This window comes from Columba livia, chromosome 8 (assembly GCF_036013475.1).
Source record: "Columba livia isolate bColLiv1 breed racing homer chromosome 8, bColLiv1.pat.W.v2, whole genome shotgun sequence".
NCBI classification, from domain to species: Eukaryota; Metazoa; Chordata; class Aves; order Columbiformes; family Columbidae; genus Columba; species Columba livia.
In genome coordinates this window covers 14,773,710-14,792,375 of record NC_088609.1, presented here as the reverse complement: position 1 = coordinate 14,792,375, position 18,666 = coordinate 14,773,710, and the positions used below count along the sequence as shown (strand labels likewise).

Here is an 18,666-nt window from a genome sequence, read left to right as displayed (position 1 = left end):
TACTTCAGTTTGTACTGAGGCCATCTCAAAAGTGCTCTGTGGGAAATATTTTATTAGGACTTCTTGGGGACAGTAAGTACAACTTAGGTTTCCATTTCTGAAGTACAGCCATGTGAAAAGTAACTCAGACGAAACTGCATCTCTGATGGTTACAGCTCCTCCGTCAATAAGCATGTAAAGATTTATTAGGGGTATGAACTTAGCATTTTACAAATTTATGGGTAACTTCATAGATTCCAACAGATTCCTTTGTTTTTTCATCATAGTCATTCCAATCCTATAGGAAATAAGATTTCACAGTATTAGTCACAGAGGATAGAATGCAATCATGTCTAAAACACAGACTGGAATTCAAGCTGAAACTAAGCCTTACTTAAAGTTTGTGGTTTAGATTTCTGCAGAAAGAACTGTGCAGTGACTAAACTAAATTCTGATATCTGACAGAAACAAGAACACTGACTTGAAACTAAATGTGCCTCAGTCTCAGTGTTCGAAAAATGATTTTTTTTTTCATATGTAGTTCACAGCCTGTAGTGGACAAGATGGGAACCACAGCAGATGAAAGGATTATCTATCATTTACAATACCCTGGTCAGGTGGGTAAGCAGACAAGCAGATCTCTGCCAAGTAGGATACCAGGCAACAGATTTGACCTTGAGACTCTTGCTCACAGCCAAGGAAGATTTGCAGTCCTGGAGTCATTATCCTGAGCTCTGAAGGACAGAGTCTGTATATTCTTTTTTAATATGTCTGCACAGGAAAGAGACAAGGCATCTTCCTAGAAGAATCAGTTCACCACTCTGAATAACCCCAGCCATTTAATATTCCAAGTGTTTACTCTCTGGAACTCCTGAGCGACTTAAAAGTTGCATTTCTGCCTTTGCCAGCTGCTAAGCTACCAAATGCGTACTTGTAAAATGACTCTGTTAGTCATGCTGGTTGTTCATAGTTGATCTAGTTTTTCTCTCCATCTATGACCTTCCAGTGCCTACATGAAAGAGCATAACAGTCTCTTGCATGTGCAGGGTGTGTACTTTAGACGAAAGCTAGATAATTAGATTGACTAATGAAACTGAGACAACATACCTTTTCTAACAAGTTTATGTCATTGAAAGGTGTGCCAGATTCTGCACCTTCAGCAGCAAAGCCTGCCTGCAAACATATTGGCAGTAAGTTTTTAGAATAAATTGTACCAAGAAAATAATAAATACAATAATTGAAACATGTTTGAGAGAAAGAAACTCAGCACAAACTTTTATTGTATTTCTTTTAAAATTAAGTAGAAAGAATGGTCAAGCTCTTTCCTGGTTAAGAGTCAGTATGAGGTTGTGACCCTGTTTGTGAATTGGGAAAATTCAATCTAAGCAACCACAGAGTACAATGAGGGAACACTGCTCCTCTATTTTTCTTGCGATAGAGGAATTTTCAAGTGTTCTAGATAATGTTAAACCTCCATTTTTAAGTTTATGTAGCAGCATCCAACTACTAATAGCTTTGTGTTCAGAATCCATACAGGCATTATGTATAAAATAGCTTCATAGTATACTTACACTGCAAGAAAACAATAAAAGGAAAATGTGGAAGAGAGTTAATAGTTTTGGCTTAAATATTGTCAGAATGCAAGACACTCTAGAAGAGGCGCAGCCTGTGTTGGATTTAGGTACAGAAGTGACCAGTGAGCCTTGCGTGAAAGGAGGCTCAGCTGGTGGAACGAACAGATGAGTGCACCAAAACAGTCATTTGAAAGGGGAGTGTTCTTCACTGCTGTTACTGTTGCTGTTTCTAAAGAGCTGAAGGAAAGGACAGCACTAGGAATGAAACAGTGAATTGGGTACGGCATACAGCACAAGAGTAAGGTGTTCTGTTTTATCTTCTGTAGGAATAGCTCTCTCATTTTAGGGTTCACAGTTATCAAGCTGTAAATTAAGTTGTATTAGTTTTAAAAGCAAATTTACAGATCCCAGCCACCTCTGTAGCACCCAGGAAGGTTTCTTACGTTGCCATTGCTAACTACAGAATTGTATTAAGAAGTAGCTAAAGAGCAGAGGTAGCTGCTACCAGGTTCTCTGCAAGTGGTCTACATTTGCATTTTGATAAAGAAATCCCCACTAGTGCTGGTCAGACATTTAACTGTGTAAGAATGCGTGAAGTAAGCCACATGATTTAAAAATATTTTAGGATATGAATGGAAGGTTAAGCACTTGGGAGTTAAATAAACCACAGAGCGTGGCAGATGTAACAACAGGAGAGCTATCTGCAAGGCACAATGTGAATATGGCCTTTATATAACTGTCAGAAGCCCGTCTCAAGGGAACTGCTCAGGGTGGAGAGGAAGATCAGCATCATGGGACAAAAGAGCAGAGCTGCAGTATAGAACAAACACTAGAAAAATAAAAGCAGACTCTGCTTTTGCCACCTGGAGATATTCACCAGCCCTCCAAGGAACAAGAAGCCATATGACTGGAATTACAAGCTTCTGTACCAGACACTCTGCAGGACTTGCATTCTTACGGCTTTGGCGTCAGAGACCTGTTTAAGCTCTGCAGCAGGGAGCTGGGACATGCTGTGACTTCTCTGCCCTCTGCTGACTGGCCAGGGACCAACAGCTAAAGAAGGTTTAAGAGAAATTCTATAAAGAAACCCCAGTTTTTTACTTGAGAGACAAGGACAGAAAAGGAGCTGAACTATCCTCAAGTAACACCAAAAATTATATATCAGATTTGCAGCAGATGTATCAAGCACACTAAACAAAAAGGGAAGTACTTGGGTGGAAAAGTTTGACCTTACCCATTATTAGAACACACGAGTACCTAGTTTGAATTTATTGCTGCTGCTAGGTAGGAAAAGAGGATTTATATCAGAGCGTCAAAGAATACTTTCTCCTCTTTCCGACTTTTTTCTTTTAGAAAATGACTATAATTTAAATAAGATGTGCAAGCATTAAGCCACTCTAAATTGACTTCAGGCATGGCTGTATTACGGCTATCAAAAACTACAAAGAAAAGAACAGTAATACTATGGCCATATGCTATGTTTGGTGCTAATCAAAAGCCAGATTAAAAGTTGTGGAGAAGACAGGCTGGCTTGGATCATGTCAAATACATAGCAGTTCATAGAACCGTTTGGAACTGCAAAATTCTGTATATTTACTCATTTAGGCATCAGAAAAGTCACTGAAGCATCTGCTCAGGGATTCAAATGTACTCTCTAATAGAGTGCAGTGACAAAACTTTGAGAATATTCAATTAAAAGCTTTATTACAGCTGTAAAAGTCTTTGCAGCTAAAAATAAAACTGACAGATAGGATACAGAGCTATAAACATCTACATTTTGTAGCCTCCTCATAGATTTTTTTCTTGAAGTGCAAGTTTGTAGGTCTGGCTGCAAAGCCTTCAAACATGAATAAACTAATAACCATTCTGTTCCTCAAAAAGAAGGGCTTCACTTAATTAAATAACTAAAAGAGTTGTTCCTAGAGCACACTGCAGTGGTGATTTTATGTATACCAAATTTATTGTGGGGTGTCACAGTCTGAGGGAAGGATAAGACAAGTTTATATTTGTCATTCTATTTACACCTAATCCGACTGGAATAATAGGTTAAATATAGTAGGGACTTAACTTGCATACAACATGACCATTCACACGCAAATGAATCACTGAAGACTGGCTTGGTCCTGAAGAAATCCTTTAACTCTAGACCTTGAGGTGTGCTTTTCAACAGTCTTTAACTGCTGACTATGTTCAGTCTGTGTCTGATCAATTTTAAAACGGAAAAATGCCAATATTCATTTCCTGTGGCTTTAGTGATGTCACGTTTCAAAGAAAATTTAGCTTTTTAGAGGCTGTATACTGAAGACTGTTAAACTTCATTTACTCTCTGTAATGTGCCAACAAGCAAAGTGGTGCTCTCCTGAGTGAGGGTCTCTACTTACGCACTCTCAAAATTCCCCTTTGGGAAAGACGCTTCTGCAATAACCCAAGCAATGAAGACCCTTCAGATTAATTGAATGAGCAGTGCTGAGTCATCTGAAAGGCAACTTCAACAAGACTCTGAGGCAAGTTTAGTTTTAGATTTGACTGGCACAAAGAATACTGGAGTTGTTAGTGTTAGCTGCTTGTGGGGCTTTTTTTTGGAGTCAAATGAAGTAAAAGAACTGTGGAAAGGATGGAAAACTGGGGAGGTAGGATGTTCCAGTAAGAGCAGGACCATTTAAAATAGTCTGTATTTTCACTTTAAGGTCTCTAAGAAGTGCTCTTTAAAACTGGGAAACAAATCACAAATAAGAGCTCACCTGTGGTTGAAAGTCGACTGGTTCCAGACCTCGGCATTCAAACTCCACTATTGTTTTGAATTTCTCGCTGTCTTCGGCCTATAATTGAGTCAGAATACCCTTAGTTTTCATCTAATAGGGAAAGACAGTGACAAGCATTTGTCTAGGAATTAATTGCTTTAAAGACAGTACTATCAACTCTCGTCCCAAGTGACAACAAAATCCTGGGACTCATTTAATGGGTAGCAATTATCTAGAATTTCTTAATCTGCCACAAGGAAGCCTTCAAAAGGAAACTATTAAAGGCACTATATAATCACGTCTAATTTGAGAGATACAGTTTTGTGTTTTGCTTATGAAATGTATCAGATTATTCTACACTTCAGACTGTGTGCAGGAATCTACCAGTTTTCGGTCGGGGGGAACACCAGCTTTTTGTGCTCTCGAAAGAGGAATGTGATGATAAAGTAAAACCTCAAAATATTATTATTGCTTATTTATCTTTCACCAGTTATATAAAAAGAAAACCAACTTACATTGTAAGGCTTGATTGTCTGACTTAAAATATCTAAAAAAGAAAAATCAGAAGTGCGAAAGTGAGTGGCATCACGTCTTCAGTTTTATTCAGCACAAACCAATCACCAGCTGCTTCTTTGGAAGAAATTTCCTTATACAAAGTAAAAGAAACAAAGTAACCAAGCAGTTCCTGCAGTTGGCCCTCAACAGGTAGAACTGAATTTTTCTCACTTCTACTGAGAAATCTATACGACACCATTTTGTTATCCTACCAATGCAAAAAAATAGCACACTTTTGTAAAATGACATTGTGGATATGAGCTTTGTTCATGCAGAAACCTGGACTCAGCAGGAGGTGTTGCTGTCTCCTTCATGAGCATGATGGCAAGTTGTGAACTCAAGTTCACCTGTTGTGAACTCAGGCACCAGTGTACAAGGAGGAAAAATCCCTAGTGAATGCTCTTTCCAAACAGTGTCGAGCAAAAATGGGGACTAAAAAATAAACTTAGGAGAAAAAGTGTAAAACGGATGACACTTCTTAAATTGCAAAGCACATACCAATGGAGCTCTCCCTGGAGCACAACTTGCACTTCTGCACCATGGTGGCACTCCCTCTGCCTCCTTTCAGGGGAGCACTGTCCTAAAAACCATGACAACAGTGACACAGTTTGTAACAGCAGTCTGGCTGAGCCACTGGAAACCTCTGCAAAGGTAAGGTAATTTTTACAATGGTCTTTAACTTTTAAAAATGTTGCAACAAGAAGGCTTTTTTAAAAAACAACAACAACAAACACCACTAGAGGTATCTATAGTTCAGAAATCTGTGATTATCAAAGAATAATCCTGTTCTACACTTAAAATAGTGAATAATAGTTATGTCTTGTTCATATAGGTGTGACAGAACCTTCTTTCATCCCTCACAAATATTATCCTGCTTTTTCAGTTTCCAAATGCTAATTTAACATGAGTAACTCATCTTGAGTTACCTAAACGCCTCCAAAAAGCTCCATCCGCATCAGAGGAATATGCTACAGGCACAACCTTATTCTAATACCACTTCAGAATTAGCTTTCAAATGACATTTTTACAGAAAGGCAGCATTTGAAAGCCGACGTAAACACTTTGTCACCAACAGTCACCATTCCAATGGCATATTTCAATTAACAGTCTCTATTATTTTTAATATGGAATATGACAGCATTTTCTGAATACATATGGCTATTAGAATACTATCTCATCAAAAGTGCAAGTATTCACATCCCTGATGCTAAAATGTAAGAGGCAGGTTTATTTTCTCCCTTTTGTTCTGCTGCAAGTTACAACAGGGAAACGTACCATCAATCGCAGATACTGCCATTTTTCAGAAACTTCACCACAGTTCCCACATTTCAGCTGAAAAATAAACATAGAGAATTTAAAGCTGTCAATAATTAGCGATTAAAAACTGGAATTAAGCCTAGCTCTGTGAGAGCTCTCTGCGTAGCCCTGTGAGATCCAGGGAGCTGATGTGAACCCTCCAGATGCACAGTCCCCACCGCTGCGCACCCCAGCTGCGAAGGTACCAGCTGCCGTCCATCCCAACAGCCCTGAGGGTCTGTCTGCCCTCCGTCACCTTGGGTGGAAAACATGTTCCATAGTGCGGTCACCAAATATAAGATGGGAACAGCGCATCTCAACATTTACCTGCTTTACTTGGATATTGGATTAGCAACCACCTCGCTAGCAGGGGCACTGACCAACACCTGAACTTAAGTCTTTTCATTATTGCGAACCAATGTATAACGTCATACACGTACTAACATATATGTGTTTATATGCTTATAGCCCCACGTCCGTTGCTCCTGTAGCAGCCTGCTTGCACTGGGTGGAAGGAAACTCATCGTTTTTTAAGCGGAGCGATGTGATATCCGCACCAGCACAGGCCTCCCCGCCGGCTGCCCCCGGCCCCCCCCGCGGGCTGCTCGCACACCGGCCGCGGTTCCCGGCTCCCCGCGGCCCCGCACCTTGAGGTACCAGCGGAAATCCTCCCCCTCGGCCCGCAGCCGGGTGATGTTCTCCAGCGTGGCGCGCAGCTGCAGCCCGATCCTCTGCAAGGCAAGAGGCAGTGAGAGAGGCCATCCAGAGCTCGGCTCGGCGCGCCCCGGCCCGGCCGCGGCTCCAACCTACCCCCATGGCCGCACAGCCTGCCCGCGGCCGCCGCGCTGCCGGGGCCACTCCACCCCGTCCCGCCCCTCGAGCGAGCAGCAGCGGGTTTCAAGCCCCTCCTGCGTGTTTTTAGTGGTGGGTTGTTGTGTTGGTTTTGGCTTTGTTCGTTGTTTTTTTTTCCACCTCCACGGCGGTGCGCTGTGCCCTCAGCCAAGCTGGCGGCCGCCGCCCGGTGCTCTCAGCCGCGCTGAAGCCGACACGGAAGCCGAAGCTGCCCTCGACCAAGATGGCGCCCGCCGGCGCGGCCCGTCACTGGCGCGGCCCGTCAGCGCCCCGCCCGTCAGCGCCCCCGGGCGGGAGAAGCGGCGGGCTGGGCCCCGGGGAGCGGGGCGGCCGGTGCGGGGGTGAAGGCGGAACGGGAAGGGTGGCGGGGAAGCGGGGCAGCCGCGTGTGGAGGGCGCTAGAGGCAGGTGCTGGTGGAAAGGACTGACCGTGCTTGTGATGAGGGAAAGCAAGAGGTGCTGGCACAGGTAATACGGGTTGGATGTTTCCACCTTTTAAAAGGTCAATTAATCACAATCTGTTTTTAGTCACAGCGGTTATTGGTTTAGGAAAAACAGAGGTGCTAGAGAAAGCAAGGGTGGAGTTGGACAGAGCTTCCATAGGGAACCCCCTCAGAGCCCGTGACCAGCGTGGGGGTCTCACACAGCACATCACAGAAATTACCACCTTGAAGTTAAGATACGTCTGGTTCTTTAAGTGTCTTAATAAATCCTGCACAACAGATGATGAGCTAGTCTAGAACTTAACTAAATACATCCTCTATTACTTTTAATTTCAGTTATAAGGCTGGATGAGAGTGGCAGTGGAGGTCCGGGATGGCTCCCAGGCAGCCTGTGGTCTCCTGCTCTGAAGGCGAACAGGTAACACACACAGCACCACTGCTGGGGAAGCTGACACGTCTTTGCTATAACCAGTTGTCGTGTTCAGAGTTGGGCTTCAGTTGTTTTGCGTATTTGAGCTGGCTAACAGAATATCCAACTCAGGGCAGCAACAGAAGTTTATCTTGACAGCTGGTAAAAGTTCCATATCACAGAGCCAGACTTAATCCCATTTTCTACTGCTGCCTAGATAAGTGAAATACCGCTTTGTGTGATACACATACTCTGAACATACCGTGACAAAAGAAGTGTTAGGAAGTCAGTTTCTCACCAGAACTTACAAATAAACAATACAGATGTCACCATTTTATTAAGACAGTCACTGACAGTTTGTAAAAAAACAAAACAAAACAAACATTCTAACATACATAAAAACTTCAAGGCCAGAAACAGCCATGGAATTCAGCCTACCCCCCTCCCCCCTGTACTGCAATACAAACTTCAGTTTGTTTAATTTAAATTGGCTTAATCTTGAAATGTAGTCCAATAAGACTGAAGACTAGACACTTAAGGTCCTGGACCAGGTAGTAGAACACTCTCAAGCCTTCTGGATCCCTGCAGTGCACAACAGAAGGAAGGAAAAAAAAAAGTTAGATGGATGTTCTAAGAGAGCAGTTTGTAAAACTAACCTATTAAAAAGCAACAAAGCCTATAGGGAGACTTTTCAGAAGTCATCTTAGACATTAACAGATTTGTTTCATCCTGCATGGACTGATAAAAACATTCTACAGTTCAAGTTTGCAAGTTGTAAGTCTTGACAAAATGTGCGTTTTTATCATGAAAACAAGTAGAAACATCACTTTGGGTTTACAAAATACAATATCCAGTATTTTCAGCTGAGGTGAACGACAGAAGTCTTGGTTCCCCCAGGGACACTGGTGTGGAGGGGCCAGTGTGGGTTCAGTTCAGACTGACGGCGCCTGACTGGTTCCCGCAGGCAGGTTACCCCCTGGAGAGTGTGAAAATACAGCGTGTAGTGACACAGTCTCAAGGCATTTGGTTCATTAGGTGGGAACACAGAGCACTCGTGCCCTCAGGAACTGATGTGTACTTTGAAACAATATAAAATACAAGTACCTCGTAACCAGCAACTTCTAACATAGACCTTTACCTAAAACGAACAGCAACATAAAAAAGCAGAGTACGTACTTTGACTGATTTACATCAATGAGTGAACCGATTTTTGACGTGGTGAAGGAGATGTGCTCATCGCCGATTACTATTTCAAGCTCCTAAAAAGTAAAATATTATAGGAAGTCATATTACCACTTTGTGGTAAGAAATAATTAAGTACCGAAAGGATGGTTATTCCAGTTTTATTACAAAGGTTTTAAATGCAGTTAATCTGTGAATCATTTTAACTCTCACAACTAAGTTGTCTTTAGGCATTGCACAGGTTTTACAATAGCATTTGTTTCCCTCTTGGCTAGCAATAATAGTGACATGAAGAAAAGGTTCAGTGATGCTTCTAACAAGCTAATACAGAAAAATTAAAGCAGCAATTAGAAAAGGCCCTGTTCACCAACCTGCCGGCCAACTCTGTCTGGTGGAGGCCACAAAGCATCATCCTCTTTGGTGATCTCGCTGTCGTCGATTATTCTCTTCAGCTCCTCCATCACGCTCTTGTGCACATAGGCCTACAAACGACACCCGGCATGACCGCCCAGCCCGGGCCGCGCTGCCCGGCGGGCTGCGGGCACAGCCCGGCCCGAGCGCCCGGACCGCTCCCTCACCTCCTTGCGGATCATCACGTCGTTCTTGTAGTTGCTGTTGTTGGCGTAGCGCAGCTTCCCTGCCCGACACAGACCGAGGTTAGAGCCCCGCCAGGCCCAGCCCCGCCAGGCCCAGCCCCGCGTCCTCCCGGCAGCGCAGCGCGCGGGTCCCCCCGGCCCCACCCGCCGGTCCCGCCCGCCTCTCACCGTCGGGCCGGAACTCGAACTCGAGGAACTCGTGGCCGAACTTGCCCTTGTGTCCCACGTAGTAGCGGAGGTAGAAGTCGCTCGCCATGGTCCCGCCACCGCCCCGGCATGCACCGCGGCGGCGCGGGCCAAGCGCGTCACGGCAGGCGGGGCGGGGCGTGCTCCCCACCGCCGCGGCGGGTGCGGCCGCCCCCTGGCGGGCGCCGGTGGCTGAAGCGGCACCGGTGCGGGCGGGGGAAGGGTAGCGCCTCAGGCCCGACCCGACCCGACCCGACCCGACCCGGCCGGGACGCGCTGAGTCAGCGGGGGCACGAAGCGGTACAGGTGAGGTACAGGTGAGCCCTCACGGGCTGCCCACCTTCCCCAGAACAAAGGCTCGCGCCTGCGGCACGGGGGTGCCCGGACCCCGGGCGGCTGAGACCAGGCTGTGCTCTCGTAGTTAAATTTGCCATGTCTGACAGAAAAAAGTTATCCCATTGCTTGATGATCGCATCCACTGTCCCTGCACCACTGCTGTGGCGGTGATGGCTCAGGTGCCGCTGCTGAAACACGGAACGGGCGAAAGCCCCATCGAAGTGTTGGTCTGTCAGTGGGTGAAGGACACGTTGCATGCTTGGTCCTGAAACTTGGGGTTTTTTTTAATTTTATTTTTTTTCCTGGGTGGAAAATGAAAATTTCGTACTTAAATCACAGAATCACAGGATGGTTGGGGTTGGAAAGGACCTCTGGAGATCACCCAGTCTAACCCACCCACTTGCTCCTAATAAAGGCTTTCTTGTAATACTTAGATGTAACAGTAATAAAAGAAAGATGAGGTCTAGTTAGCCTTTTGTTATGAGCCCAGACATCAATGTTTAGTGTCACAGTGCTAGAATTTGGGGCTCTTTGTGCCTCCCTGGCATGATGGCTGTAACCTCGCTGAGCTCCTCCCTGGGCTGGGTTTGCCCCAGCACACCCTGTGCCTCCTCACTGGTGCCACTTTGGTGACCAAGCCTCGTCACCCGTGGCACTATCGACCTCCTTGCTCCTTGGGGAACTGTTAAGAGAAATAGCTGGAGACTTGCCCTTTTGTAAAATATTCCCTTCTGAAAGAAAATATTTAGAAAGGGGGTGTCTCACGCTCATCACTAGAAGGGACACTTTTTATTGAGGGCACTGAATGGGGGAGGACATTTTGTGCTGTGGTAGCACTGAAAATGGATTTTACACTGATGAAGTTAATTTCATTCAGGTGGTGCTGCATCACGTCCCAGGTGTAGGCAGTAATTACAGGGCTACCAAAGCTCACTGCTTGCATAGAATTATGGCAGGGTTAAGTCTGGCAGTATTTACTGTTACAAACTGAGTGGAAATTACTGAACTGCTTCCAGATCTAATCTGTCCATTAAAATAACATAGTCTTTGGAATGGTATTGTATAAATAATCAAATAGACCTTTTGATCGCAGTTAATTCTGCATGGAGGAAAGCCCTAGGTGTCCACATCTGGACAACATTTGTATGTAAACTGACTAAACCCCCCATTGATAGGCCATATTTGGCTGTAGTTTGTTTTTCAGGAGCCCTGTGTGTTTTGTGATCTAGCTTTCTCTTCTGACTGTGTAGGAGCTCTAAGTTTTCACTAGTATAGTCAAAACCAAAAAATGTTTGGATTGGTAGTTGATTTAACATGAACTGTTACAATGGCAGGCAATACAGTATTTTTCTGGAAAAACAGGAATGTTTAAATCTAGGCACTCATAAATCAGGGTTAAGTAGCTACTTTGGACATATGTTAGGACTTCATTGGATTAAAATAGTGGAGCAAAGGTGAAATATTGAAGGCTCACTCTTGAACAGCTAATGAACTCATTCACTGTGTGGTAATAGGTCAAGCTCCTTCTCCTCTGCCTAAGTTAGTCGTGCTTTTCCCAAGGAATTTGAAGGATATTGAGGGACAATGATCAGTAGTCTGGAGAATCTGTTTATGAATAAAGATTTAAAACAAAATACATACAACTCAGCTAAATTATGAAGCACAACACTCTTCAGTCTGATATGGCAGTACACATTGCATTTGTATTGGAGTTTGATTGTTCAGTGTGATGTGGCTTGTGACATGCTGTGATGTCCTGTGTCTGTTGGGAGTAAATGTAATCCTTACCTGTAGTTAATGGAACAACATCTTCAGAGTTCTGCCAGATGTCATTACAAAAGTAAAGACATCTTTAGAAGTTAGAGTTTTTTCTATAGAAAATCAGAATTGTGATTCATTTTGAAGCAGACTCCACAGAAGCACCTCAGAGGTGTCAATGAAACAAGACAGAAGTTTCGTGAACTGAAATGACATTTGGTTAAAGATGTTCACTAAAGAAACTAAAGGGTTTTTCTATAAGTTTTGGAGTTTAAGAGTGTAAATTTTAATATAAATGTTAAATCACTTTTCTTCTTGCATTTACATTATGGTTAGGAATACTGGGGATATTAAATCTGACCAGGTTTCACTGGAAAATGTATTTGGCTTCAGAACATATATGAGTCTTTTTTGTTCACAGTTGAGATGCTTGGAGGCAAAAGCAGAACTTTAATGAAAAGCTGACCCGCACAAGGCAGTTCGTGTATGTACTTTGCCTGGATTTACATCTAGTTTCCTTCTCATAGTTAAGTGACTGGCACATGTGCACTATATGTACTACACTCTCTCCTGTTTAACAAAGACTGATGTTATACTAATCCAACTGAATGACTTTCCATAAGCCTCATAGACTCCTCTGGTTTACAGCTTCCTAATGTCCAGTCTCTTTGGGTGCCATATTCCCACTAAAGCAGTTACAGTAAGAAAGACCTCAACTTCTGTGAATTTAAAAGGTTAGTAATTACTGTGTTCTGCATATTAATGTGTGTGCAGAAAAGTGTGTGCAGAAGCTCCTTTTTTGCAGGAAATGTTGGGAGTCCTTTTTTCCTGTTAAAAGTAAATTGGAGTTATAGTCTCTCACAGCATGTAAGGATCAAAGACTTTTTTTTACTTTATTTTTTCCTGAGTTATTCCATGTAAAAACGATCTAGTGTGGTTATATTGCCTTATTCTGTTACTGTCTATCCACTTCTAGCACATACAGGGAGTTCATTGCCGTTCATCTGTCCAGTAAGAAGCGCTTTCATTGCCACTCCATGTACGGTGTGAATCTTTGTTTAAATAGTATTGTATTTTATAGGCATATTGTTGTGAAACTGATCACTTAATACAGTTCAATTCTTTAACGCTATCAGAGTATCAGCCAGCAAAGCCCTCTGATGCAAACAGATGGGAGCTCCCACTAGGAAGCCGTTCCAGAGCTGGGCATCTGACGAGGAAGTTTTTCTGGGGCGAGTTGTGTCTGACCAGGACAAAGTTGTGCTTGTCCTGCTGGGCTTAGTCGCTTCGGCTGTTGAATCAAAGGTCTCCGTATCTTTCCCATCACCATAAACCTACCTGTCTATCGTTCTGTCACTTATAGCACCTTTCTGGTAACGTTTTTGAGTTTTTCTGCAGTCCTCTTACAATTTAACTGGCTATAGATAAGTATCCAAAGTGTATTCATTCAAGAAAAGAGTGTTCTTTTGGAATCTCAAAGGGCTCTTTATAGTTAAAAATCACAGGCTTCTTGGCCATAGTTTCCTGGGTTTCGGCAAACTCTTGGCAGTAGCTATATAAATGTGAAAAAGGATTCATTATTTTTAATATCTTAGGGCTTGAATATCCGCAGTTGCATTCTGCATTCTTTATGAATTTCCATTGTATAAAATATCTGAAAGTTGGCCTGTCTGTAGGAGAGTCCTACTAATACAGCAGTAGCTAACCAGTTGCGTTCTTAACATTTCCAAGTAGCGCAAATAAATTGAAACATGAGCCTAAAGAAAGTAACATTCATATTTATACTAGATTGAAGGATTTTTTGCAGAACTATTACCCTGCTTATTAGATGAACTTGGTTATCCAATCTAAAGATAATACCAGGTATAAACTTTATATGTTCCTCTTAAGTACTGTCTGGTTCAGAGGGATTTTTGTTTGGCTGGCTGTGGGGTTTTTGTTTGTTTTTTGTTTGTTTGTTTTTTTGTGAGAGAATGTCTCTACTGTAATTGTCTAAATTGTTTTATAAGCCTTTCAGGAATATCAGTTCTTAATGCATTGTTGTTTAAATTACTGTGTTGGAAGAAAGAGCAAACTGGAATATGAGTTATCCCAAGAACCAACTTGCATTTAAATTCATCTGGGAGGTGTCAACTGTCTTTGAGTTCTGTATAATAATATTAACATATTTTATGACGAGTGCATATTGTGGGTGAGATTAAAATGTTTTCTTTGCTGTGTGTATATTAGCTTTTTGTCTTCTTAAAATAGATGTCATGTCTGATGGCATTACAATAGATAGCATTTTGCTACCAGGGTAGTGTTTGGGTTATCTTGACATATTTATAATCAAAAGGCATGCCACGCTTGAATGCATTGGCTTAGGGTTGTGTTTGTGAAAGACAGAAATGTGTGAATTGTACTGCTTTTCATTCTGCTTAACAGCATGTACAAACAGTAATTGTTCTGTCTCTGAAGAAAACAGCTGTATAAATCCACAGCTTTAGCATTATAGAAAGACTGTAATGTAACAATGTGCATATCAAATCTTGTTACTGATACTGGTTTATAAGGTGGGTTTTGTTGTTTTGTTAAGGAGAGCAAAATTCACATGATTTTAACTTCTGATGTATGGGGAGCAGGTATCTATGGGACTTGGCGAAACAGGAGACATCAGGTAAACATGCTCTGAGTATTTATTTATTTATTTATTTTCTCATGTCTGGCAGAAAACTCTAATAAATCAACCTACTTTGAATCCCTAATTTAACTTCATTTTAAGGTTGCAAGATATATGAGTCATTGATATTTTTCTGAAAAACCTGCTTATGCCATTGAAATAGTTGTATTTCTGTTATTTTTTCTCTTCACTAGAAATGTTGAACACTTTGGAGAATTGGGTGACAGATTTTTTTTTCACAAATTCCAAATAAGACACATAGTCTGATATTTTTTGAATCTGTAGCTTGTGAAACTGTTCTAAACTGCAGAATTTAATGCAGTTGCTTTTTCTGTAATTCTTCTTGATTCCCTTATCAAAGAAACTACTTTCACTGACTAACTTAAGACAATATCATCTTTGGAAGTTAATAAATTCATATTTTTTTAAAATGTTTTTGATAGCATTTAGTGTGCTCTGTGGTGTGGATCTTGACTTTGCATGTAGATCCCTGTTGTATCTGTGTTACTTCTTTAGTTGCTGTGAAGAGTATTATATTCTAGTTTTGAAGAATATTAATTTTTATGCCTCTGCATTGTGTGAAAGATAATTAGTATCAAAATAGAGCTGAGTCAGCAGTCCGGTGTGGCTGCTGGAGACAAACTGACTGTGAGTTTCTACAATGCTAAGCTAATGTGCTGTTTAGAAAAGACATCACGTTTTGTATCTTTACATTGCAATATGGATAAATTTTATCTACTTGGTTAAAAGGATAGCTCTGTAAGCAGTACTGTTTTGGTGCCACATAAAATGACGTTACTGCTGTCTGAGGTGAGGTTTACCCCGCTGTGCTGTGCTGTGCCACTGTTGCCAGCCACCGACTGAAAGACTTTCTTTGCAAATGCACATCCTTGCTTGCAAGACAATACTCGCCGAAGATGACAAAGTAAATAGAAATGTGGTGTATTGACATCTGTATTACAAGAAAAAAACTCCTAAGCCTAGCACAGACTCAGATGTGTAAATGAATGTCTGAAAAAGAGAAGAATTAATGGAAATTAATATAAAACAGGGCTGGGAGGGACTGTCACAGTGGCCCTGCTCATCCCCCTGTCCCCATACAAAGATCAGCTCTCCTTCATGTGAATCTGTTTGTGAATTCCAATGAAGCTTTTTGAGATTTTGATTGCTTTTGATTCTCTGCTTTTCTCTAGGTTGTTTTTGTTGCAAATACAAGTTTATAATGTAATTTACTTTCTCATGTGAAAAGTCAGCCCCCATATAAATCTATTTGGTTCTAATCTGTTTGGTTTGGCAATGCTGGAAGTCCAATGTATTAGAACTGCTAGCCTTGAGGAGTAACAGGGGTGCAGTACAGATGAATCCACCTCATTAGAGTTTATTTCCACAAACAAGAAAATAAACATTACTGATTTAAATTGGGTGTTTTTCCATGGTAGAACTGTGGCTTCAACTTACACAAAATATTATTTGCTCTTATTTAAAAATAGATGTGTGTTAATTCTCACTTCAAGGTTTTGCAGAGATATTGATGAGGGCTGACATGGAGAGGCGTGTCTCCAGTGCCAGGTTTCTTATGAGATGCAGAAAGAATCTGGCACAACTTGACTGAAATTGGTGTTTGTGAACTCTCCTCCAAGTAGTTTCCCAAAATGTTAGTATTATGTAAGAAAGAGGTATCTTATGCCACTGCCTGTTTCAAGCTCTTCATTTAGAAATTAGTCAAGTGCTGTATTCTATTAATGTATTTATGTGAAAGCTTATTTTGTTTAAACAAATCTCCCAGGCTCTTGGAAAGTGCCCCAAGTGACAGGGAGCAAAGGTATTTATTTAACCTTTACCCCATGACCTTCCTATAGGGGTGGGTTATGTCTACAAAAGGGCTATATGTCTGTGGAAATAATCAAAGGAGTGTTGAACATTTTACCTCTTTGCTTGGAATGTTCAGGTTCTGGTCCATGTCACTTGAAAGGGCATAGTAGTCGCGTTGAGCTGCTCAAGATGATGCTTCAGACCTGGGCTACTAAGCAACTTTTGCTTGCTTCCATGTGGCCTTGCTTTGTCTTCAATAAACATTGTGCTATTTTTTTTTTTCTTTGATTTGTAGTGGTTTACCAAAAGTTTTGATCACCTGACAGAGCCTGTTGACACACCATAATGTCACAAACTTTACAGCAGTGAGAGAGCTGGGGCAGTGCACATATGACAGAAACATTTTAATTTTACCTTTAGAGACATGCTTATGCTGCTCTGAGTGGACCTTATATTCTCTGGTACACTTTGACATGAAGCTGAATTGAATTTTATTTATTTCTAACATTGTAACCTTAATTTCTGCATACATTTTTATTGGTTTTGCATTTCATTTTTCCTCATGCTTACCATTTCCTCTAAACAGCCCATGGTCTTCCAACATCTTTGATGCTGATATTTAGTTCTTTGCTTTTCCCTTATTCTATAAAGAAGGAAACTAGTCTTGTAGAACAGGAGATACAGACATAAGGGTTCACTAGCAAAAGGTAGAGAGACCTCTGGCATGTCCTGTTTTCTCACAGAAAACTGCCAGGCCTTACATGTCCCCTGCAGGCATCAGATTTTCCACTCTTTACCGCCATTTGAAAACTTATGTCAGGAAAAATTATGTTGCTTTCATTTCACATAGTTAATTGTACCTTCGGGCAGCCTTTGATCTGGTGGATGTAAAAGTACCATCCATTGCCTGTGCAATCCTGATTTGTTAAACCTTTGTATGATTTTCAGGGATCCCTAGCAAGATGCAGACAAACCCTCAACTTTCAAGACAGCCCTTGCAGATAGACTTGATATGCAGGTGATGTGCTGAATTCATTCAGGGTTGCCATGGCAACCATTCTTTATCCAGAAGAAGACTGCTTTATCAGTAAATGCACCCTTTCGCAGTACCCTGTGACTTTTGTTCAGGGCTCTCATAGCTATTAGAAGCGATAGATAGGGGGGCCCTGGAATCAGCAGCGTCATAGGTCCCTTATGCATCTTTGCTCACTAATGCTCTTTATCCTTCATCTGTAAATAAACCAGTATTTATTCCCTCCACCTTCTCTACTTCTTGTGGGCATATAATTTCAGATTCTGGGTTTTGAGCACTGTTATTCTATAGAGAGGAGATATAGTTCTCAGTCCTGCTGTTCTCCTGTCCAGTTTCCCTGATCTCACAGAGTTCTTGGTCATATTTTCTAAGAGTCTACTGTTGTGCATAACTGCTCTCCTGCCCTTACGAGCTTGGTTCTGTTTCACATCGCTGGCAATTTTTCAGTGATAAAAAAGAAAATAGGAGGATGGAAACCCAAACCAAGATGAAAATGATAAGACTGACTGTAATAAACTAATCTCCTTCCAGAACCGAAGGAGATATTTCTCTGTGTGTAGATCTCATAACAAACTGATTTTATTCCCTCTCAGAAAATTATTCTTGATATACAGTCAGTCAGGATTACTGTGACTCTAAGTCTATCCCGTTAGACCATGGGGCTGATGCATAAGCAGTACCTATTGACAACGGTTTTACAGAGTGGTGGATGGCAGCTTAATGAATTTATGTAAATATTTTTATATACTTCGTATACTCAAGTGCATATGCATATGTTTTTATTCTACTTCAAATAAAATATCTTGCTCACAGATGGCTCTCAGGATTAAAAGGATTTGAAATAATAACACATTTCTATTTTCAATGAATGAACCTATTTTGCAGTTATCCCAGTCAGCAGCATCCATCTGGTGAACATTATTTGGGCACTGCCCCCACAAGAGAAAAATCACAGGTAAAATGATTTTTAGACTATATTTACACTAATTATGTAATTACCGTTAATTTATATCGTATTTTGATTTCATGCTGTCTATAATTGTGTAGAGAATTCAATAAATGATTGAGACCTCGCCTTATGGTAATACCACAGAAAAGGATAATTTCAGGAAATATATTTTGCGCTTCTGATTCTTGGAGAACAGTATAAAAACTGCTATCAGTATTGGGTATAATACCTCAGTGTTGACATAATGGATATAATATCCCATAAACATATCTCGCTTTTAATGATCTTTGTTGTTCAGGATCATTGT

At 41.5% G+C, this 18,666-nt stretch overlaps 2 protein-coding genes across 2 annotated transcripts; both read right to left on the bottom strand.

Moving 5' to 3' along the window:
• Positions 1–32: 32 nt before the first annotated feature.
• On the bottom strand, positions 33–7,222 carry CZIB (CXXC motif containing zinc binding protein). The gene is made up of 8 exons (XM_065072161.1): positions 6,956–7,222; positions 6,793–6,876; positions 6,125–6,181; positions 5,348–5,429; positions 4,810–4,841; positions 4,295–4,372; positions 1,087–1,152; positions 33–277 (listed from the first exon to the last, which is right to left on the bottom strand). Exons 1-8 carry the CDS (start codon positions 6,959–6,961, stop codon positions 200–202), a joined length of 483 nt encoding a protein of 160 aa, XP_064928233.1. The 5' UTR covers positions 6,962–7,222; the 3' UTR covers positions 33–199.
• Positions 7,223–8,152: 930 nt separating this feature from the next.
• Positions 8,153–9,945, bottom strand: MAGOH (mago homolog, exon junction complex subunit). The gene is made up of 5 exons (XM_065072162.1): positions 9,795–9,945; positions 9,609–9,667; positions 9,402–9,512; positions 9,025–9,107; positions 8,153–8,430 (listed from the first exon to the last, which is right to left on the bottom strand). The coding sequence occupies exons 1-5, from the start codon at positions 9,880–9,882 to the stop codon at positions 8,331–8,333; spliced, it is 441 nt and encodes a 146-aa protein (XP_064928234.1). The 5' UTR covers positions 9,883–9,945; the 3' UTR covers positions 8,153–8,330.
• Positions 9,946–18,666: the final 8,721 nt, after the last annotated feature.